General features: G+C 36.4%; 1 protein-coding gene across 1 annotated transcript in view; it reads left to right on the forward strand.

Moving 5' to 3' along the window:
- The first annotated feature begins 7402 nt into the window (after window positions 1-7402).
- Window positions 7403-23829, forward strand: part of MFN1 (mitofusin 1) — a 35208-nt gene continuing 18781 nt past the window's right edge. Inside the window, exons 1-10 of the mRNA XM_028503151.2 lie at window positions 7403-7519; window positions 8586-8693; window positions 8814-8932; window positions 11175-11310; window positions 12913-13075; window positions 15773-15897; window positions 17854-17962; window positions 19616-19723; window positions 22604-22757; window positions 22876-22943. Of these exons, the coding sequence (XP_028358952.1) occupies window positions 8821-8932; window positions 11175-11310; window positions 12913-13075; window positions 15773-15897; window positions 17854-17962; window positions 19616-19723; window positions 22604-22757; window positions 22876-22943 (975 nt within the window). The 5' untranslated portion in view covers window positions 7403-7519; window positions 8586-8693; window positions 8814-8820. The remainder of the gene's footprint in view (window positions 7520-8585; window positions 8694-8813; window positions 8933-11174; window positions 11311-12912; window positions 13076-15772; window positions 15898-17853; window positions 17963-19615; window positions 19724-22603; window positions 22758-22875; window positions 22944-23829) is intronic.

Here is a 23829-nt window from a genome sequence, read left to right on the forward strand (position 1 = left end):
CACATATTTATTAGTTCCTCAGTTTCACTGGGCCTATAGCAAGTTGTTAGGTGGGTGCTAAATTCTTAGCAGCGTGGTATTTTTTTTCTGTCCAGGAAGTATCCCAGCCATTGTAATATGAAAAATAGAGACATTTATTGAAGAAGATGCAAGATACAAGAAACATTGTACATAGAACAATGACACCTCAGTCCCCTTCAAAGTAGGCACCTTGGCACCTCACACAGTGCTTCAATCTTTGTTGATTGCAGCCCTTACACATTCAACATTCTCAGGTATTCTACTTCTATCCAGCCTTCCAGAATGTGTGGATCACTTTCAACAGATTCTTGACCATTTTTGAAGCATTTGTGCCACAATTTTATTTGTGCTGCAGTCATTGCATTGTCCCCAAAAGCCTGAATCATCCAAAAAATTTCTGCAGAGAAATGTTCAAACTTAATGCAAAATTTCATGCAGATTTGTTGCTCTACTCACTCAGTCATTTTGAATGCAGCAGCCACACAGTACACATGCTCACTCAAGGGTGTCTACTGCCCTCTGACTAGTACAGTGAAGTTGTCATTGTTCATGCATTTGCATTTCAGTCCACTCTCCTTGACTGCCAGGTTACATCAATGTTGCATAAACCATTCTCCTTATATTAACAATGGCTCAACTTTTTCTGGACAGACCTCATCGTACATAAGCTTTTCAACAGGTTAACACTTCCTAATTTTTTAAAAAGATTTTATTATTCCATTTTTAGAGAGGGAAGGAAGGGAGATAGAGAAAGAGAAACATCAATGTGCAGTTGCTGGGGTTTATGGCCTGCAACCCAGGCATGTACCCTGGCTGGGAATCGAACCTGCGACACTGGTTCACAGCCCGCGCTCAATCCACTGAGCTATGCCAGCCAGGGCTACACTTCCTAATTTTTAAATTTGATTTACAAAGCATTGAAATTACTTAATTCTGGGCACTTTACCATTAACCCCAACTTGGCTTGTTTTGTCAGAGTTACTACCTTTTGCAACTAGTTTGATGTAGTTGTCAAACTACTGTGATTAATATTTAATGAAATTTTAATGCCTAAAAAGCAGTATTATAGGAAGAATTTTTCCTTCTCCCTATTCATCAAACTGTTAAAACAAGTTACTCTCATCGCACCATATACCATATCACTTGCTTTTAATACCCTGTAAATATTTTATGCATTCCTGTCTAATAGCAGTTTGTGCTGAATTTATAAATTTCAATGTGTCCATTTTTATTTTAAATAGAATATCATGATACAGATATTGTGAAATAATTTATTTGGTTACAATTGTGTAGTTAACTTTGTTATGGCACTGATTTAATGTTCTGTAGTGAACCGCTAAAGTGCTGAAGGAAAGAAACTAACCTAGAATGACAGAATGTTCATCTGCGAGGGAACTCAGAGTTCATTTAATACAGACTTATGAAGTACATAATTGTAAAAATAATTTTATATGCTACATAGTTTTATTTTCATGGGTGTAAATTATATGTTGTAAAACTTAACCACAATATTTTTACTTAGGACAAAACTAATTTTTTAACAAAAAAGCAAATTGATTGAAAGAAAAACATGAATTAAAAAATAATGATATGTGGACATGGAAAAAATTAGATAGCTGATACATAAATGACTGAAATTTGAGAATACAAAACTCTCATTTAAACTTGTTAATAGCTTAGAAAAAGCATTTCCTAACATCATACTTTTAAAGCCAGGATAAACAGAACTTCTAACTCCCCAGCACTTTTCAAAGAATCATCTTTAGAAAAAGTTCAAATGTGCCCTATTTCTTCCATGGAATGTCATACCAGACACCTACAAAGAGAAAATGACATGTTAGAGAGTATAGGACAAAAGCATATGCGACCGACTTCTAACACCTGTTTGCTAACTATAAATTGTGTGACCGTAACCGTGGACTGTATATGCAATGTTACTACATTTTTCTTAAATAGTCCATGGGCTCTGCAACTCCCTAAAACTTCTATTTCACTAATTCAATTTAACAGCTACAGACTATCTACGATCAAGCCATGTGCTCAGGGATACAAGGATAAGTAAACTATGGTTCTTGTCCTCAAAGAGATTTACCACATAAGGCAGAAAGCATCTGTCACCTTTCTGAACTTCAGTTCAATTAAATTATCAGACTGAGTGCCCTCTATGTTTCTAAGCATTTGCTTTATGTGCAGTGCTCCTGTCAATATTCTTGTGTGTGTTGAGGTGATTTTGATTTTGGGTTGTTTTTCTGTGGTGGGAGGGGGATATATTTTTTGTATACTTGTGATTAAATACTTCCAAAATATCCAAAACATCTAAAGTTTATACTCCCATCAGCTCCTCATGTTTTTCTAAATCCTTATCAACAATTGATATACAACTTTTTAATTTTCTGCAAATCTGAGGGGCTAAAGTAGTGTGTAATTATTGTTTAAATTTACATTATCTGATTACTTACAAGATTGAAAATACCTTAATGTGCTTATGAATCATTTTGGTTTCTTATTTTGTGAAGTGCCTCTCTATATGCATTTTTACTTTTCTTTGGGGTTTTCTGGTTAATTTTCAGAAATAATTTACAAATTTTAAATATTGGTCTTTTGTTGACTATACATACTGCAAAAAATAAGTTCCCAGATTGTCACCTGTTACTGCCATCTTGTGTCAAACAAAAATCTTTGAATTTAATGCAGACAGATCCATCACATTTCCCTTTATAGGTTGTGCTTCCTGCCTATCTGATTTACAGAATCCTCTCTAACCCCAACGTCCCAAAACTCTTCTACATTTTCTCCTAACGATGTTCTGGTTGTACCTCTCATGTTTAGGTCTGGTTTTCTTTGTGTGTAGGTATGATTCAAATTTTTGTTGTTGTTGTTGTTATTATCATTGGTTTATTATAAAAGTTACTATAAAGTATACAAATGAAGAGCCAGATGAAGAGATATACAGGGAAAAGTCTGGAAAGTGCAGGACCCTTTTTTCCATGGATTTGGGACACATCACCCTCCTAGTACGTGGATGTGTTCATCACCTGGAAGCTCTCTCATTTCATTTTTATTCATTCAAGTGAGCCAATTTCCCCAGTACTATTTGTTAAATAATATATCTTCCGCCAGTGATTCAAGATACCAATTTTATCATATATCAACTTTCATGGGCATAAATGGCATTTGGGTCTGTATCTGTACTCATTATACTCATCTGTTTGCTGTTGCAACTGTATCACATGCATTGGCAATAACGGTATGCTTTAACTATTACGGCTTTGCAATATATCTTTATCAGATAGTGTGAATTTATTCTCTCTGCCTCTTCCTTTTGAGAACTGTTTTGGCTGTTGAATTTTTGTTCCATGTTAATTTAGAAATATTTCCAATGCCATCTAAAGTCATGTTGGAATTACATTAAATTTTTAGGTAATTTTAGAGGGAATTGACATATTTACAATGTTAAATCTTTTGTCTCCTATGCTCAAAACTGGGTAGTTAAGGGTTTCCCACTGTTATTAAGTGGCATAACCTAGATTTCAAATGAGGTCTTCAACTTTAAAGCTCATGCTTTTCCATTAAATGTTTTTTCTTCAATATATATTTGTTGAACACATACCAATCTGTCTGGAAAGTCTAGCCATTGTTAATATAACAAGAACTGTTTGCATGGCATACATGTAAACAGGCAGCCAGGAAGAGTGGACTGGAATGTGCATGTGTGAACAATGATGACTTCACTGTACTAGTCAGTGGGGGTGGTAGATATTGTAATGTGTGGCTGTCACATTCAAATGACTGAATGAGTAGAGCAACGAATCTGCATGAAATTTTGCATTAAGCTTGAACATTCCTTCATGGAAACTATTTGAATGATTCAGAAGGCTGCAGCTGTGGGCAACTAGTGATTGGCACTTTCATTGTGGACAATATACCCACTCATGCATCACATCTCATGCAGAGTTTTTTGGTGAAACATCAAATCACCCAGGTGACTCAAAACCCTACAGCCCATATTTGGCGCCCTGTGACTTTTGGCTTTTCCCAAAAATAAAATCACCTTTGAAAGGGAAGAGACTTCAGACCATCATTGAGGTTCAGGAAAATATGATGGGACAGCTAATGGCAATTGGGAGAACTGTGTGAGTCCCAAGCTGCCTACTTTGTAGGGGACTGAGGTGTCATTGTCCTACGTACAGTGTTGCTTGTATCTTATCTTCTCCAATAAATGTGTCTATGTTTCATATTACATGGCTGGATATTTTTGTAAACCATATGTAACACATAAATTTTATTTCTGGATGCTGATATTACATGAGATTTACTTTCTTTGTACTTCTATTTTCACATTTTCTGCATTACACCTGTATTTCTCTACAATGGGAAAAATATAATAGTTTATATTTTTAATTCTTAATAAGACATATATGTATACTGTGCCAATACAATTAACATTTCTGTATGTCAAGAATTTTTAAAAACAAACTTTAATGACTATATCATATTCCATTTTGTGCATGTATAATTAATCCATCTCCTATTGAGGAATACTTGGATTATTTCCAATTTTTCATTTTGATTGTATATTTATTTGTACCTTTTAACATATTATGTTTTATTATATATTTATAGCCAAGTGTTTGTTCACATGTTTGACTCTTCCTAGAACTGCTGAGTCAAAAAGCCTTCACACTATAAATTTTGAATCATTTTGCCAGATAGCTCATAACAATGTGATGACAGTTTTATATGTCAACTTGGAGAGCCTATGGTACCCAGTTATTCAACCAAACCCTAATCTAGGTGTTGCTGGGAAAGCATTTGTGATGAACAATTAGTTGACTTTATGTAAAGGAGATTATATTGCCTAACATAGGTGGGCTTAATCCAGTTAAAAGGCTTTGAGCGCTGAACTGAGGTTTCTCTAAAAATGAATGCTGCCATATATGGCAGTGTAAGGCTGACACTCCTGCCCAAGAATTTCCATTCTGCCCTTATTGATGGCTTGCCCTACACATTGTGGATTTGCCTAGACAATCCTCACAATCATATAAGCCAATCCTTTGCACAAATTTCTTATTTTTTGAACCCTGACTGATACATACTGCAATCCACCCTTCTCCCAGCAAAATATGGGACTGCCCTTGGCTATTCACATCATAACGTGAAGGGGTTTTTTTTTTTAGCTAAGTACACAAATTTCAATAGATTACAATTCCAAGAATTCCTAACAGAAGTGATTAGCATACTCTGTCAATGTGTGTGTTTTTGTTTATGGTGTGGGAAGAGAGGGTGAGGAGAGGGGATAAGGTATTAAAAAACAAAAAAATATCCTTTTTTTTCTTTTCCTCGCCTGAGGACATATTTTCATTGCTTTTTAGAGAGGAAGTGAGAGAGACATCAATGCAGGAGAGAAGCATTGATTGCTTGCCTACCAAACATGCCCAGACCAGTGATTGTACATATCCCAACCATGGACTGAACCCACAACATAGGTACGTGTCCTGACCAGGAATCAAACCCCAACCTTTCAGTTACCCAACAATGCTCCAACCAACTGAGCCACGTAGGTCAGGGAAAAAACATAAAATATCTTTAAGTCAAATGATTCCAGTTTATTTTGCAATTAGGTGTAGGGCCTTTAGTATATTGCTAATATTAAAAGTCACTTAAAAAAAAAAAAGGAAAAAAAAGAAAAAAAAATGGAACGCCTCTAATTCCAGCCACTAGACTGGACCCTTTAATAAACACCACGTGGAATCTCTGTACAGTCCAAAGTGACCTTTTCAAAATGCAAATCAGATCATATTACTCCCCAAGCTTAAAATAGCTAGGCATTGCACTTAGAATAAAATGTAAACTTTTGATCTTGGCCTATGTGATTCGACACCTGCCTACCTATCTAAACTTTCTCCCCGGGTTCTCCCTTTCCTTCCCTATATCCAAGACATACTGGCCTTCTGTCTTTTCATCAATTATATCACTCTTTTGTATGGAACTTTAGATTCCCTATTTGCCGTGTTTTGGTCACTCTTCCTGAAGTTATTCCAAGGACTGGCTTCCTGAAAAAAGTAATTTAATATTGCTTTTTTCCTCCCCAGAAAGGACCACCTTGTGTGGTTAAGTCTTTCTCATTTTCCTTCAGATAGTTTATTCCATTGTCATTTTTTCTTCTTTAGAATAGTAAGCACTATCTGAAATGACCTAATTATTGCATTTGCTTCTTGATATTCATCTGTCCCAACAGAATGCTGATGCAAAAAACATTGAAACCTGTAGAGAATTTTTATGAGTTTGAGCCAAACTGATGACATATGCCAGGGAGCAAGTTCTCAAATGCTCCTGAGAAAAAGTTGTATGCATTTGAAATTCAGAAGGGGATGTAAGAAAGATTAGCAAAAGCACAGTGGGAATGTGTGTTAACCTAGATGCACAAAACGAGCAGGGCTGGCTTAAAATCTTTCACTAAAGAAGTTATCGGCCTGGGCCATGACTACCCACCATGACCTGCCCAGTTAGGAATTTATGATCTGATCTGATCATAACCCTGTGAAGTTACTTTCCATAGATCCCCCTCTTTTGGGGGGGGGGATCTACAAAAAGAAAAATACTTATTTATCTAGCTCTTACTATATGCCCAGCACTGTTCTAAGCACTACTTCAATTTTATAGATGAAGTACCTCAGAAAGATGAAATGGCTTTACTTCAAAACTGCACCTCACTAGCCAGCTCTCAAAAGAAATCCCCAGGAATTCTGTTGAGCTGGGTGTGGACCACCAGCAGCAACAGGCCCCCAAGAATGTTAAAAATGCACACTTGCAGGCCTCACTTCTAACCCCATGAATCACATTCTGCAGTTTAACAAGATCTCCAGGCGATTCCTAACTGCAGAGTTTGGGAAGCACGAGTCAAGGATACATTAATTTCTTAAGTCTCACTTCTAAAGTAATTCAACACACGCACATGCACTCACAGCTGTGTTCGAAGCCCAGAAACCCAAGTGCACAAAACAGAGAGCATTGGAGCGGTCAAAATGTTTTCTCCTTTATTGCTGCTGGCCCAGCAAGCCAGGATCCTTCTGGTCTGCTTCTCCCAACCCTGTATCACCAGACCTCTCTTCAGCTCTCCCTCATTACACTAGCCATTGGAGTTAGCTGTGACTAGGCTAGGTAGAGGTTTGCAAACTTTAAAAGGAGAAGAGAGAGTAAGCAGAAGTAGAGGGAGGACGAGGGAGGACAAGGGTGAACTACAAATCATTCGTCTGGTAGCATTCCTTGCCCATAACAAAACTTGGCTTCTGCCTTTAACAAAAATGGCGTTTGGCGTAGGTGTACTTCCGGCCAAGGAGCCAAACAAAATCAGGCAGGGCAAGAGACCGGAAGTGACCGCCCTCCTGGCACTCCTCCCGGCTCTTCCCAGCTTCCCAGCCTCCCTTAAGAGGATGAGCCGGTTTGGAGACTGTTGGCTGATCTGCGGTTGCCGGTGACGAGTTGGAGCCAGGACCGTGTGAGTGCCCTCTGCCTTGGCCGCCCGCCGGCCGGTTTATTTCGCTTGGGGTGACCTTGGTGCAGTCGGGGACGGGGCGGGCAGTCCTGCGCTGGGTGCTCTGTGACGAGTCGCCGCCGCGGTCCTGCTGACCGGACCGAGCGAGCGGGGCCGGCGGGCGGGTCTGGCCCGTGGAGCCCGCGAGGCCAGAGCCCGGGAAGTGGGGAGCCTGGTCCGGAGCCGGCGCTCGCAGGGCAGTTGTGGGGTCTGGACCCTAGTCCAGCGGCGGGGCTCCTGTGGCCGGTGTGCACGGCGTGGAAGGCCTTCCCCCGAGGTAGGTGTCGTCACCCTGACTTTCCCACGCAGCGCCTTCCCACCCGCGGTCGATTCTGACCTGTGGAAAACTCAGCCTTCCTTATGCCTACTCTGCTCCATCCCACGCATCCACACCAGGACACTGGTGTTTAATCGTTTTTTAGTGTCTTTTTCGTGAAAGCTGCCAGGGAAAAATTCTTTTTCTTTAAACTTCTGTTCCTTGAAGTTCTTCGTACTTTGGCTGGAAACGTCACTGCTTGCGTGAAGCCTTGCCTTCTTGTTGTGATGAGAACTACTTTCTAAACGCCAGTATTGATTTATGATCTCGGGATTTTGTTTCTTCACTTTGCATATCCACCTCCACCTAGAGCTTCTGGTTGAGAGACTTAATAACTTATTGTTTGTGAATTTGGCTTCTCACTAACCCTTTTCCTGATACACTTAAGAGTCACGTGTAGTCACAATTTAGCTCCAGTTTCATATTCACCACAGGGAAATAAAAGTGGAAATTGAAACCAAGATTTTGGCCAATAGAATTCACTTATTTTCGTGGTATATTACCCAAAAGTATCTTTAATTGACTAACTAAAACCCCTCTCTCCAAAGAACAATTATCTAAAAGAATTGGCAGTTGGTTTAATTTATTTCATTGTATTGTTAATCAGTGTCGCCTGAAAGTGCCATTAAATTTTCAGGTGTTTGTGATCCAGTGTAATTTGTGCATTTCTTTTTTTTTAATTTAAAAACGTTTAAAATATGTTTATTGTTTTAGAGAGAAAAGAAGGAAGAGAGAGAAAAAGAGAAACATCGATGTGAGAGAGAAACATCGATTGGTTGCCTTCTATACACACCCCAACCGGGGATTGAACCCATAACCGAGGTATGTGCCTTGATTGAGAATAGAACCCCCAACCTTGGTGGATCAGAGGACCTCTGACCAACTGAGCTACCTTGCCAGGATTCATTTGTACATTTCTAACTTTTTATTTTCTCCCCCCAGTACCATAATGGCAGAAACTGCATCTCCACTGAAGCACTTTGTGCTGGCTAAGAAGGCAATTACCGTAATTTTTGACCAGTTACTGGAATTTGTTACTGAAGGATCATATTTTATTGAAGGTTAGTTTCTCTAAGTTTTTCAAATAATAACTGTGGAAAATATACCAAGGTACATTATTCTTTCAACCTTAGTTGCTGAACACAAATATTGGGACCTTGTGCTATATATATATTATGAGAAATACCCTGACAATAAAACCCATTTCTGCCTTCCACAGGAGGAAAAATTAAATATTAACAACAAAGAAATAAGTGTTTGTATGTAATATTATGAGCACTTTATTATATTAATAACACTTTAAAAACTATTAACTCATTTTATGCAAAATAAATTTAAGTTAAATTATAATTAAATTTATATTATAAATATTAACTCATTCCAGTAACATTAACAGTTCATTTACTCCTCATATCAACATTGAGGTACAATTTTAATAACACTCATTTTATAGATTAAGAAAACCAAGGCACAGAAAAGTCAAGCAACTTGCTCAAGATCACATGGCTAATATATGCCCAGACTGAAAATCAGGCAGCCCACAGTTAGCCATTACACTTACCTTCTCCCCTACTCAGTAGTTAAGCCAGTATCTCAGACCAATTTTATCCTTTCAAATGGGGCTGGGATGCTGTGGGAAAGGGCAAAAAAATTTTCCTAAAATGAGTGCAACTGTTCACACAGAAGTGGATGGGAATGGTTTACTAGGGAATACTGCCTTAGAGATAAATGTTGAAAACTTTTCTGTTTCTTAAGATTATGTGACCTTGAAGGATACAATGAAAAGGGAGGGATTCTGTAAACTCCAGTGACAGTGGGGAAACATTTGATAGTCTGGTTAGAATCAAATTTTCTTTTCCCTCCTGAGCCCCCCTCACCAGATTTTGAGCTCCTTGAGTGTAGGTATCATACTTTATTATCGCATCTGTGTTACCAAACCTGACTCAATTCAAGTTTTGTTGGAGTGAGGGGAAAAAATACAGGTATAGAATCTTTACATTTAGTTTGGGGAAAATTTGAGGTGGAACAATGACTTTTTTTTAAATAGTTTATTTTTTATTGTATTTTCTCCCCATTACTGTTTATCTCTGTTGTACCCTCTTCCACCTCCACCCACCCTCCCTCTCCCCTGCAGTCACCATACTGTTGTCTGTGTCCATGAGTCCTCTTTGTGTTGCAACAGTGACTTTGAATAGTATTTTATTCTAAAACAGTTGATAGGAAGTGAAGATGAAGTTAAATGTATTATTTTCTGTATAATGAACTAGTTATTGATCATCATGCTAGGAGCTAGTGGCTAGTCGCTTAAAAATCCAAATTCAATTTTACTGGTTTTAGAACCTCAAGAAAAAATGTTTCAAAAAAGAGACAAAGCAAATACACCAGGAAGAACATAGAAGAATAAAATGGAAAACAAAGGTGAATGTAATTATACTTAAGCCAGTCTTAACTTTACTCACCAAATTATACATATTTTATTAATGCACTTGAAAAGTATGATGAGTATGTAAAGCTTAAATTGAACTAGATGAGTACTTGGTAATGTGTCATTAATTGTCTCTAATTAGGACCTTTTAAATAACCAAATGAATCTTTAATGTTTTTACCTGCAAAATAAGATTATAAAAATATGACTGTAAGCATGTCGTATTATTTATAATCCTAAATAAAAACAAACAAAACTGAAAAGCTTTTCTGCTTTTCAAACCCAGACTTTTCAAGTTACCTTTATCCTTGGAGGAGGGGAGGTTGGGGCTAGGGTGGGATTCAATCTGCAGTTCTTCCTGTGGAATGAGTTGTTTGTGTCATCCCTGGGCCAAGAAGATAAGAACTGATAAGGCAGCAGTCTTCCCTAGCTTGGAGGCCTCCTTGAACCTTACCTGTTTCCTGGGTGCTCCCATTCAAACTTCACTCTTAGCATACATATCCCTCTTCTCAGCTCAAGATTTGAAGATCCAGTCAGGATGGAGTAACAATAGGTGCATATTATGTTCTAGTTTCTCTGTTCAGAAATACATTTTTGTCTTGGTGGTTTTGTGTTTTTGAGACCTAGATGAATAATAAATATGCCCTTTTGACTGGTCCCTATAAATTCTTAATAATTTTGATGTTCTTTTGGGCAGGATTCTTATGACCCATTGTAAGGAGTCATTCACTTTTTACAAAATATCCAGATATGAGCATTTTTACTTTTCAAATGGCATGTTAATATAGAACGGAACCAAAATATATGCATATCTTAGATATTGTATATTAACTTACTCATTTGTATCACTTTTTCTAATACCATTTCATTTTTTTCAGCAACGTACAGGAATTCAGAACTTGATCGAGTAGCTACTGAGGATGATCTAGCAGAAATGCAGAGGTATAAAAACAAGCTTTCTGTTATTGGTGAAGTGCTGTCTCGGAGACACATGAAAGTGGCCTTTTTTGGCAGGTAATCCTTTATTGTTTCTTCTCAAGGGTAGTTACCAGAAATCAGCTTTTCCTGTCATAGCTTCAGCTTTGTGTCTGATGTTTCAGCAAGTGATATTCCTCTCCCTTCTCCCCACAACAGTTTGTAGCTATATTAAATGTTAAAGCTGTTAGTAGGTAAGAGAATTTGTTCGTTTTAGCTCCTGGTATAAAATGAAGCTTTATGACGGTCAATAATATTTTTGTATTTTTTAAGGATGCCTATCTCTAAGAATTGGCCAGTTATAAGAATAGAAATATAGATAATACCCATAATATGTGGTTTACTCTTTTAAGCTGTTGATTATCAGGTCTGTTTTTCAAAAGGATTTTCAATCCCATGATTCCTAGAGAGTAGGAAGTGCCATTTCTTTCTTCTTTTTTTAAAAAAAGATTTTATTTACTTATTTTTAGAGAGGGGAAGGGAGGGAGATAGAGAGGGAAAGAAACATCTATGTGTGGTTGCCTCTTCAGCACCCCCTACTGGGGACCTGGCCTGCAACCCAGGCACGTGCCCTGAATGGGAATTGAACTGGTGACCCTTTCATTCATAAACAGGCACTCGGTGCACTGAGCCATACCAGCCAGAGCGAAAGTGCCATTTCTTAATGTCACCAGCTGGAGCTATAGAATGATCTCTGCCACAGCTTCTGCATTCATTTAAGGATCATTTGTTAACTACCTATGTACCATGCACTCTTAGGCACCAGGGTTGCAAAGGCAAATGACTATGTTTATAGTTGGTTACTCAAATATTGTGGGCTATGTACCAATAGAGGCATTTATGTACTCACTAAACCTCATATGCCTGTTGAACTATTTCCCTTTTTAGGGCTTTAGCAATTGCAATTTCCTATGCCTAGAATTCTCTTTGCCTTGTTCTGTGTATGTCTGGCTCCTTCTCTTTAGATCTCATCCTAAATATTACTATCTTAGAAACCTTCCCTTATCACTCTTATTTAAAGTATCCTTCCTCAGTTATTCCCTACCAGAGTACCTTGTCTGTATTCTTCAAGTAGTTTTACAGGGCTCTGTTTTTGTTTATGTTTTTATTGTCTGCCTCTCCCACTTAATCCTATTCTCAGGGCTTTTAAGAGTCAAGGATGAGGTAGGTCTGTTAAAGGTGCTGCACTTCAGATTAAGGTGGAGTAGGAGCGGAAAGTAAAGGGCCGCCTGGAGCGTGATGCTTCAGCTACCCTACTTGAGAAGGAGAAGTATGTATTAACTATGGATGTGAAAAGGGTCCAGTCTAAATTTAAGGACATGCGGCATTAGGCCACATTTTGTAATGGGTAGTGTCACAGAGTTAGGGGCTGTGATTTCAAATTGCTACAAGAAGCCAGAAAGATAAGGTAAGGAGAGCTTTATAGGAAAGGTAGGATTTGTTTTCCTCTACTTTATCTTTCTGCACTGTACATTGCTAATATTCATGTAAATCAGGTTGTTGACTCTTTCATGAAAAATGACAAGTAGTGAAATTTTAGCAACATTTGAATTCTAGAAAAGTCAGTCTTAGGCCCAATAAAAGAACAAAATTTTTACTGTTATCTCTTGTTTTTCATGGTTTTGTATATTCATTCTTCAGGACAAGCAGTGGAAAGAGCTCTGTTATAAATGCAATGTTGTGGGATAAAGTCCTACCCAGTGGGATTGGCCATACAACCAATTGCTTACTGAGTGTTGAAGGAACTGATGGAGATAAAGCCTACCTTATGACAGAAGGATCAGATGAAAAAAAAAGTGTGAAGGTATTACATTTGACCGTAGCAACATAATGTACCTGAAAAATGCCCTAGTTCTTTAAAAAACATAAGATGTTAATAGAACCATTAATATGTCTATTCATAGCTTTTTTTTTAATCCTTACCCAAAAATATGTTTGTTGATTTTTTGGGGGGGTGCAGAGAGAGGGAGGAAGGGAAAGAGAGAAACGTCAATGTGTGAAAGAAACCTATCAGTTGCCTCCCATGTGCCACCCCTATTGGGGGATCAAACCGCAACCTGGGTACATTCCCTGATGGGGCATCAAATCCACAACCTTTTGTTGTGGGGGATGACGCTCCAACCAGCTGAGCCACCTGGCCAAGGCTGTATTCATAGTTTTTAAAGCCATCAGTAATATTTTAAATTCTCTAAAATTCTTTTGCTTCAGAATTAAATTGTTGGGAGAAGAAACCCTGTCCTTAACTTGAAATATAAGTAAATGAGAGTTAAAAGCTTATTAAATTTTTAAAACAATGTTAAAGTATGTTACTATTTGATCTCAGATCTTGGCTTTTTAAAGAAAACTTTAAAAAATTTGGGCCCTTGGAATTTGTTTCTGATACATGCATGCTTTTAGAAACTTTTACATTGGAGTATTTAGTAAACGTAATCATGAATAAATGTTACAGTTTTATCAGATGAGAGCCAATGACAATTATCTACCTTTTATAAATTTCTTAAGGGATTCAGTGCCACTAGATTTCCTTCAGCAAAAAAAAAAAAAGAAAGAAAATTGGATGTGAGATTCTGGCCGGAATGAGAGCTTTTTGTAAAGGCATTATGTTTCACCATAGTCACTTGCTCTTAAGTTGTAACTTCTCTTCCACAAATGCAAGAGTTCAGTGTTTGAACTTTTTAGTTTTTGGTAAATTGTAGGTGTATTCATGTGTCTGGTTCTTGTTCTGTGAGTTTACTGTTTGATCTGTGTCAGGTAACTCGATTTGTGTAGTAACCTTCACATTAGTTATTAGGAATGAGAAGAAGTTTATGAAAATATTTTTAAACTTTTAACCCATACAAATGAAGGGATCACCTATTTTGTAATGAAGGTTTTTAGCAAATTAGAATTCAGACTACTTGTGACTTTCGTTCCTCAAGTCAAGTGTGCTGTGATATTTTAAGGTAATCATTTGCTTTTCCTGATATATGCTGTCTACTTCTAGTCCTTTTCCTTCATGTTCTTTTACTCCTCTCCTCTACTCCAAAATTTAAATTTGTTTAGCTCAAGTAGTAGCCTGCTTTAAGGTGTAAATAGACTTTCAGTCTTGTTTTCATGTTAAGTAATAGTTTACTTCTTAGAGAAATGCAACCATAATAGCTAATACTTTATCGTGTACTTGCTATGTACCATGAACTGTTCTAAGTACTTCTCATAACTCAAACCTCACCATAGTTCTGTAGATAGATGCTTTTATTTTATTTTTATAAGTGAGGCATGAAGAATTTAGTACAAGTTTAAATTCTATTAAAACGTTTATAAGAGCAATAAAAAAACCCTACCTAATGTTGTGCTAATGGAGATTCACTTCAACCCTGATCAGGACTATTGTGTCCATTTGAAAATAAATGTTTCCCTTTAAAATGTGGCATAGATCACAAGTGGACCAGAAGGTATATGTGCTGATGCCCTTCCTTGATTAATGATGTTTTTTCTTTTCTTTTTTTTTTAAGTTTTTAGAGTCATGTTTATTGAAGCATAATTTACATTCAGTAAAACTCATCCCAAATTTGATCATAGTCAAACCTCGGTTCTTGAACATCTTAAATTGTCTTAAGATAGGTGTAGAATAGCTAGTCTAGTTACTGTGTCAAGTTGCAGGCTGGGACTGGTTGGTAGAAAAAAATTAAATATTGAAATTGAATTCTACGGAAATTCTCTGTGGGGTAGACATATGTCTTAAAGACATTTGGCACATCAGAACTCACTCCTGCTCTTATCATGAAAGGGGCAAAGAAAGCAGAAACCCCTATTTTGCATATATCAACTATCACATGTTCAGATGCACCTTATCTACTTGGAAAGCCCTTTCAGGCACCACAATTCTATCTTTTAAGCACCAGCTGTGAAGTTTGTCAGCATCTTGAGCTGGGCTGAACTGGGTCACACACTGGCTGAAAGGGGATGTTTCTTCTATTCCTTGTTATTACTAAGCAGTATGCATTCATTTTATGAAGGAGAAAGTACAGCAGACACAAAGAAAAACTCTAAACAAAACTCACACACTTCCTGAAACCAGTGGAAACCCTTTGGGTTTGTTTCTCTGTATTTAAATTAAAGAAGGGCTTTATATCATGTGCTGTTTCTGGTGTTGCTTTTTTTCCCCCTTGATATATTATACATTTCTTTTTCTACATACAATATCAATTTCAGAGGTTACATAGGAATTTCATTGCCAAAGTTCCACTCTGGGGGGTGTTTAGAATTCTTACAGCTCTGATAATTTGTGTAGAATGGTATGAGTAAATTGTTTTTAAGGGTACTAGTTTTTTCTGTTTGGTAATCTTAAAACACAGGTTTCTCAAGATTGCTCACATGGTTTTATTTCAGATTATTTAAAGTTCTGCTTTTTTCATATTTGCAAAAAATAAATGTGTCAGATCATAGTATGTTAAATTTTTATTGCAATTTATTGTAAGTAAGTGTTTTGTTTTTTCTCCCCCCCCCCCCCCCCCCACTTTAGACAGTTAATCAGCTGGCCCATGCCCTGCATATGGACAAAGACTTGAAAGCTGGCTCTCTCGTGCATGTGTTTTGGCCAAAGGCAAAATGTGCCCTCTTGAGAGATGACCTGGTTTTAGTAGACAGGTAAAGTTACATATGAATTCGTTTTCTTTTTGTAAGGGTGTATTTGTTAGAATAATGCTGCTTGCTTTAGCATGTAGTACATAAAAATTTTAAATGTTCCATTGCTGCTTTTTTCTTATTTTCTATGTTGTTAAGGGACAGATATGGTGTTGGTTTTTATATTTTAATGATATCATAAAGGTGCCAATTTATCAGTCTAATTCTATTATAAGAAATTTCAAGGATGGCCACTCTTGTCTTACTTCTCTACTCTGACTTCATAGCTTGTGTGAGTGGCTGGGCCTTAGAGATTAGCTAGTTCTAGATAACTGTTGAGTGGGCTAAAAAGTCTGTATGGTTTTTTTCCATACAATAAAAGACATATTTTTCATTTTCACCAATAACTTTATTATTGATTTGGCCATTTTGAGTATGTTGGCTATCTCTCACCAATAGAACAATATAAATTGTTCTAAGTTAATGTCTCAATTTGATCACTATCAACTTCAATTGGTCTACCCAACCATGGAGCACCATCCAGCGAGAAATCTTTAGCAGGAAACTTTTCAAAGCACTTTTGACATGTTTGATCAGTCACAGCACCTTCTCCACACACTGCACAAATCTTTTTTTTGCATGTCAATTGTGTTTTTACCTTTCTTGAAATAATAAAGCATAATATGCCAAAAATGTTGCGTATTTTCTTCCCTCTTCAGTATTAAAATGGCTACACAAAATTCATCAATTTTCATGTTTTTTTTTTAAGTGCATGGTGACATGACAGCTGTCACGATACAATCTAAAAGAATTGTTTCAAATGAAGTTAAAGACAACTGAGTGCTACCTGAGCCATCTTATGGAAAAAAAAAACAAATGAACTTTTTGGCCAACCCAGTAGATAGAGAATTCTAAATAGTTAATTTTTAAAACTGGTAATGAATTTATTCTTGAGACCCAGTTTCCCAAAGTAACTTTGCTGGACAGTTCATATAGCTCATCATTGTTCAAGAATTAATCAAGTACTGTTGGAATTTTTTTCCCAATTTTTCTCATTAATCTGCATCTATATGTGTTCTTTAAATCACCCTACTAAAGTGGTGCTTAGTGAAATTAAAATGCATATCTGGTAAGCAATGCCATTAACCAAAAAAGGTAGTTAATGATTTTTAAAATTTTTCATGTGTTTTGGTTTCTTCAGTTAAAATTCAGTGTTCTGTGGAACCCATTTTATTTTTGATGATGGGCATTTGATTCGTTTTAATTCGAAGTGTTTCAAGTAATCAACAGAACTTGCTCAATGAATGAGAAGATGCTTGTGAAATAAACATATTTGGTTTAAATGTAGTAATATTAGCCAATAATTTTGCTTTATTTCATACCTAGAATGTACCTATGACACCAACTGTCAACCTGTCAATTTGATAGCGGCACTATAATTTTATAGTATAGGTTGTATATTAAATTTGTGTCTAGCAGAGGCTGTTTTATTTTTCATGACTTACACTTATAAGCACTTAGTCTTGTCTGAGCTGTACTATACATAGCTGATAGTACCTTCATTTTTTATTACGCATTAGCTTAGTTTGTTTTTTTATTATGTATTTTTTAGCCTTCTAAAGCATAAAGATTTAACAGATTGAACTAGCAACTTTGTTATTTGCTTTGCTAAAAACCATGAGGCTATTTGTCTTTGGTAATTTTTTTTTTTTTTTTACCACCTGTTGTCAATTGGATAGGCTCTAGGAGTTCCTTGTCAGCAGAGTAAATAGGTAGAATTATATAAAGCACAGGCTGTCTCACCTTGCCACAGCTGCTTTCTTATAGGTGAGAAAGTAATATAAATCTCCTAGACTTCATATGGATGACTGGTAGAAAGTATCCTTTAGGCTCTAAACTACTTATAAAATTTTTAAAAATTGTGTACAATCCAAATTTTTTAAAAGAAATTTTATATACTTTTTATTTTATTCCCATTAGTCCAGGCACAGATGTCACTACAGAGCTGGATAGCTGGATTGATAAGTTTTGCTTAGATGCTGATGTTTTTGTTTTGGTTGCCAACTCTGAATCAACGTTAATGAACACGGTAGGATTTGATTATATTATTAAGTTTGAGTGGTAGGAAATGAAATGTTGTCTGTTTTAATTCTGAAAAGCCATAGAAATCCAAATATTGGATTGAAAGAACTTCTAATATCAAGGGTGAACAGAAGGGTTTGTGTTTCCTTGGGACAGGAAGGACCGATTCTGGTCTTGAGTGTTCCCACAAGGTTTGAATAGCAGTGTGGGATTTGATGGCATTAGTTTCTGCTGAATCTTTGAGTTCAGGGTGTGATACATGTGTGTTGTTGACATTCGCCATGGTTATTTGCCAGTTTCAGAAAGAATGGGCACCAGAATCGTTAGGATACTCAGTCTCTTGAATAAGGTATAACACTACCACCTCACTCCCACATTTGGCAGGCAAGGCTTTTCTATTTTGAGTTTTGTTAACCCTTCCCTAGCTTAGCTTGAGTGTACTCTAGACTATTGTCAAACTTAGAAGATTGTCCCAAATTTTCTAGATCCAGATTCATTCCAAAAAAATTTCCAGATTTTTAGATAATCTAATATCTAAAACTATAATTTTTAAAAATTGTTACTCATCAAAAGCATAGAAATGGCCAAACACCATATACCCTAGGTGTTACCAGCTAGACCTCTGTTTTGTTGCAGTGTTGATTAGCATTTGTGTGGCCAGTGGCCCAGTCTGCAAGAGACCAGGCTGCTGTGACAGCACTGCCCATTGTTTATAACCTGATGGTATAAAAGATAGATAAATGCTTAAAATCGATGTTAGAATAACTACTGTTGGGGAGTTGGATAAACAAACTTTGACATGTATTCTAACTTGGGTGCCTTTGTTTATACTGTTCTTTGCCCATAATTCTCCCCCTTTCCAACTTTTTATTTTTTCAAAAAGTCCATTTTTATCACCACCTTCTTTTTAATGGAACTTCTTTTTTTTTCCCCCCCCAGTTGGTTTGATTACTATTATTTATTTATTTATTTATTTTTATTTTAATCATTGTTCAAGTACAGTTTTCTCCCCCCACTCCCATTCCAGCCCACCCACCCAACCCTCCCCCCTTCCCCCCCATTACCCCCCACCCCTAGTTTTTGTCCATGTGTCCTCCAAATTTGTTCCTGTAAACCCTACCCATTCCCCCCTGAAATTCCCTCTTCTCTTCCCTCTGGTCACTCATAACTTCAACTAGATAATGTTGTCTCCTTCCTTTGATTAGTCCCAGCATTGATTTACAGTATTTTTGGCACATACTTTCTGCTGTTGCTTATTATGATGTGTTGTATACTAATCTTATATTATTATTTTACTTTATATAAATTTTAAAAAAGATTTGAGGTAGCTGTTTGAAAATTTAGACTGTCATGACCAGTAGTACCTTCGATGTCCTGCATATAACAGAGCCAGATAAAATACTTGTTAAATTGAATTTTGGAAAAGACTTACAGCTGGAGCAGGAAAATCTTTACGTTTCCTTTTTTTATATTATAATTTTCTCATCTTTGAAAAGTTTAATGCTCATAGTACTTTGGGATACTTATCAATGGGTATTAATCACTGTTGTCTAAATGGTTCCGTAATTTAGATGAAAAGAAAACCTTAATTATAGATAAAAATATAAAAATAGATTTTAGAAGTGAACATACATACTATTGGCTATTTGATGTTTTCTAGGAAAAACAGTTTTTTCACAAGGTAAATGAGCGACTTTCCAAGCCTAATATTTTCATTCTGAATAATCGTTGGGACGCCTCTGCATCAGAGCCAGAATATATGGAAGATGTAAGTTTTTTCCCCCTTAATACTTGACATATAGTCATGTACATTGTTATTTGAGAAAACTGTATACCTATGATATAGCACATCGTAAACAGCTGCTCTTTCACTAGAGAAAAGCATATAAGTGTAGAAAATCTGGAGTCAGTATTTGATATAGGTATTAACCTACTTTGAAGGAAAATTGTGTTATAAAATTACTATCTAATCATTTTAGATCTTGAAGCTCCCCTTTTCTTTGTTTTCTTGTAATTTTTTACTGAAGTATAATGTAGTAGAAAAGTGTGCACATCATAAGTGTCTAGCTCCGTTAAATTTTATAGTTTAGCACAACTTTGTCAGGATCCATCCAGATCAAGAAGCAGAACATTCCCAGCACTCTAGGAGCAACTTCCTTCCATCCTCTATTCTTCCTCCCAACAATAATCACTTAGGACTTTTAACACCCTTGACTGATTTTTCCAGTTTAACTTTTTGTGTAATAGAACCACATTGTAACTACTTTTTTGTGTCAAGATTTCTTTTCTTCAATCTTGTTTTGATATACAATCATACTGTTGTGCATAGTTGAAGAAGAGCATTCTCACTGCTGTATAGTATTTCGTCCTGTGATTAACTACAATTGATTTATTCATTCTGCTAGTAGTGGGCATATGATAAATTACTTGTTTTTAGTTATTACGGATAATAGTGCTGTGCACATTCTTATATATGTCTTTTTTTTTTTTTAAACACGTAGGTATATATTTCTGTCGGGTGTATACCAGTGGTTCTCAGTGTGAGATTGGGCAGTTTTGACATCCTGGAATATTTGGCCATGTCTGAAGATATTTTTGTTGACAGCTGGGTGAATGTGCAGCTGGCATGTAGTGGGTAGAGGCTAGAGATAATGAACATCCTAAAATATAGAATAACCCACCCCCCAACCATAGATTTACCTTATGCAAAAGGTCAATAATGCAGAGATCAGTAAGATATGAGTATATATCTAAGAGAAGAATTGCTGGATTACAGATTAAGAATATGCCATTTTAGTAAACACAGCCCAAGAGTTTTCTAAAGTGCTTATACCACTTTATACTCCCCACCAGCTGATTTGACAGTTTCAGGTGATTTATATCCATCCTCACCAGCACTTGGTATTTTTGTCATGCTGGTGGTTTTAGAAACTTTGTTTTTATTTATTTATTTTTAGAGGTGGGGAAGGGAGAGAGAAAGAGAGGGAGAGAAACATTGATGTACAAGAGAAACATCTATTGGTTGACTCTTGCATGCCACATAACGGGCCTGGCCTGCATGTGCCCTGGCATGTGCCCTGGCATGTACCCTGACCAGGAATCGAATAGATGACCTTTCGGTTTGTGGGATGACATCCAACCCACTGAGCCATACCAGCCAGGGCTAGAAACTTTTAAAAAGAATAGAGCCCTGGCCTGCTGGTTCACTGGGTTGGAGTGCCATCCCATACATCAAAAGGTTGTGAGTTTGATCTCCGGTCAGGGCAGATACTTAGGTTGTGGGTTCGATCCCCATTGGGCACATACAGGAGGCAGCCAATCGATATTTCTGTTCCACATTGATGTTTCTCTCCTTCCCTCTCTCCCTGCCTCTTTCTCCCCTCCCCACAACCCCACTCACTCCCTTCTTCCCTCCTTCCATTCCTCTCTGAAAATTAGGTAACATATCCTCGGGTGAGGGTTTTTTTTTTAAAAGACCTTAAAAAGAATAACATTTCTAAAAAAAAGACCTTAAAAAGAATAGAGTATCTTAATATTTGGTCTATAAATAATGTTTATTTAAATTACTTGACACTATTTTTTTCTGATTTTGATAGTAGTGTATGTTTATTGTAATATATAAAATGTATAAAAAATTAAATTTACATTATTCCATCAGGGTTCACATGTTCAATTGTTTGTTTTCATTGTTCCTCCTATACCCAAAGTTAGAATTTTGCTTTATATGAAGCTTTATATCCTGGTATTATTAACTCTTGTTGTAATAGCTCTTTGAAATTGGGTTCTCATTTAATCATCAGAGAATTGGGAAATATGACCCACAAATGTTTTTTCTCCATTATGTAGCTTAATTTTATTATTAAGTACTTAGTATTATATACTTAATTTTAATAAGTATTAACATAGAAATTTCTTACCATAGCTAAAAGCTAGTACCAATCCCTAACTATTTTTAACCCTTAGTCCTAATTTTAATACCCAAGTGCTAATCTTAAACCTAACATTGTAACTTTTTCTCCAGCTAATGCATTCTCCCCAACTTTAATTCGCAGTATTATCAAGAAGGGAAATATACTATTTATGTCCTGACTTCAAAATAAAAACTGCTTCATTGTAGCTAATTTATTGTAGCACTGTTTTCTGGTTTCAAAGGTATTAATAACTTCATTGTGGAAAATTTGGAAAATACAAAAAGCACAAGGAAGAAATAAAAATGCTACCCATTTTTGTAGGTGTTGGCCTGCATGCCACCTCTTAAGTTACATAAATACACACATACACTCTTCATTTCCTTGTAGTATAATCACGCACATACTTGGTACAGAACTAGGAATATCTTCCCATGCCATGAAGTATTAACATTTGTCTACAATATGTTTTATAACAGCTGTGTGATATTTGATGGTCCGTCAGAATTTTAAATTAAATGTTCAAAGGAAGAATCATTACTATAAGTTAACAGAGAGAAGCATTCTGCCAGCAAGCATCACACTTCACTTTATTTATTAGAATTATAATTAGGGTTTGTTAGGTATATGGGAACTGTTACTATGATATCACTCTAAGTGGAGTTTAGGTCTGTAGCTGTTAGTTGTGATTATATTTGTTTTATTCTTAACAGTTCGTTGAATACCCTGTTTTGTTCTAGGTACGCAGACAGCACACAGAAAGATGCCTACATTTTTTGGTGGAGGAACTCAAAGTTGTGGGTCCTTTAGAAGCACGGAATCGTATTTTTTTTGTTTCTGCAAAGGAGGTTCTCAATGCTAGAATGCACAAAGCACAGGGGATGCCAGAAGGTGGTAGGTATTCATCATAGAGTTCCTTTTGAAATACAAATATAGATTATAAAAATGGCATGCCAGAAATCCTGTCTTACTGTATATATTAGGTTATTAAGTCTTCACCTAAATGTTACAGGTGGGGCACTTGCTGAAGGATTTCGGGCAAGATTACAAGAATTTCAGAATTTTGAACAAATCTTTGAGGTAGGAATTATGTGAATGTATCGGTTAATATAAAACCCTGGCATTGGATGAGAGTGATTTTCACTATTTGTCTTTGTTAGTAACCTTACTGTTGTTTAGTAGAGTTACATAGCAAGTGAAAGGAGGAAAGTTTGAAGAATGGAAGTCCCTGCAAAATGGATGATCTGTAAGAATTGAGAATTAAATATTTTAATTTCTTTCTTATTCTTTTTTCTTATATCCACAAGAAGCTACTTTCTAATATTCTTTGTGTTGTGCATTGAGGGAAGTTCTCTATATTGAGTAATTTGGTATAAGACTAAGCAAATGTAATTGCTGTTAGAATGGATAATAGAGCAATGTGAAGATCATCTTTTTTTCTTTGTATCTTATATTTGTAGGGAGATACAGAACATAGTTTGGTATTTGATGAAAGTTTGTTACATTTCTAAACTATGTTGTAATCTGTTAATTTTCCAAATGTCCTTAACATATGAATGAATACAAAAATAATTAAGATACAGGTCCTGTACTTCAGGAATCTGGTAGGAATTACTGAGGCACATGTATAGCTAATGTGTTTGCAGCATGGAGGAGGGAGGATACTTCTTAATGTCTTGGTGTAGGTGTTTTATTCAGAGATATTAAAACTTATCCTGCATTGGACTGAAAAGTTCTTTAGATGTTAAAGATATCTGAACTCTTACTTAGCCCTGTTTAGTCTAGCTCTGCTTAGATTGCATATCTTTACCCATGAGTGAACACAGACTTCAGAACTGAAAAAACTTCCATCTGTAATTGTTCTTTTTTTTTTAAAGATTTTATTCATTCATTCATTTATTTTAGAGAGGGAAGGGAGGGAGAGAGAGACAGACAGAGAGAGAGAGAGAAACTATGTGCGGTTGCT

The sequence above is a fragment of the Phyllostomus discolor genome, chromosome 2 (assembly GCF_004126475.2).
Source record: "Phyllostomus discolor isolate MPI-MPIP mPhyDis1 chromosome 2, mPhyDis1.pri.v3, whole genome shotgun sequence".
NCBI lineage: Eukaryota > Metazoa > Chordata > Mammalia > Chiroptera > Phyllostomidae > Phyllostomus > Phyllostomus discolor.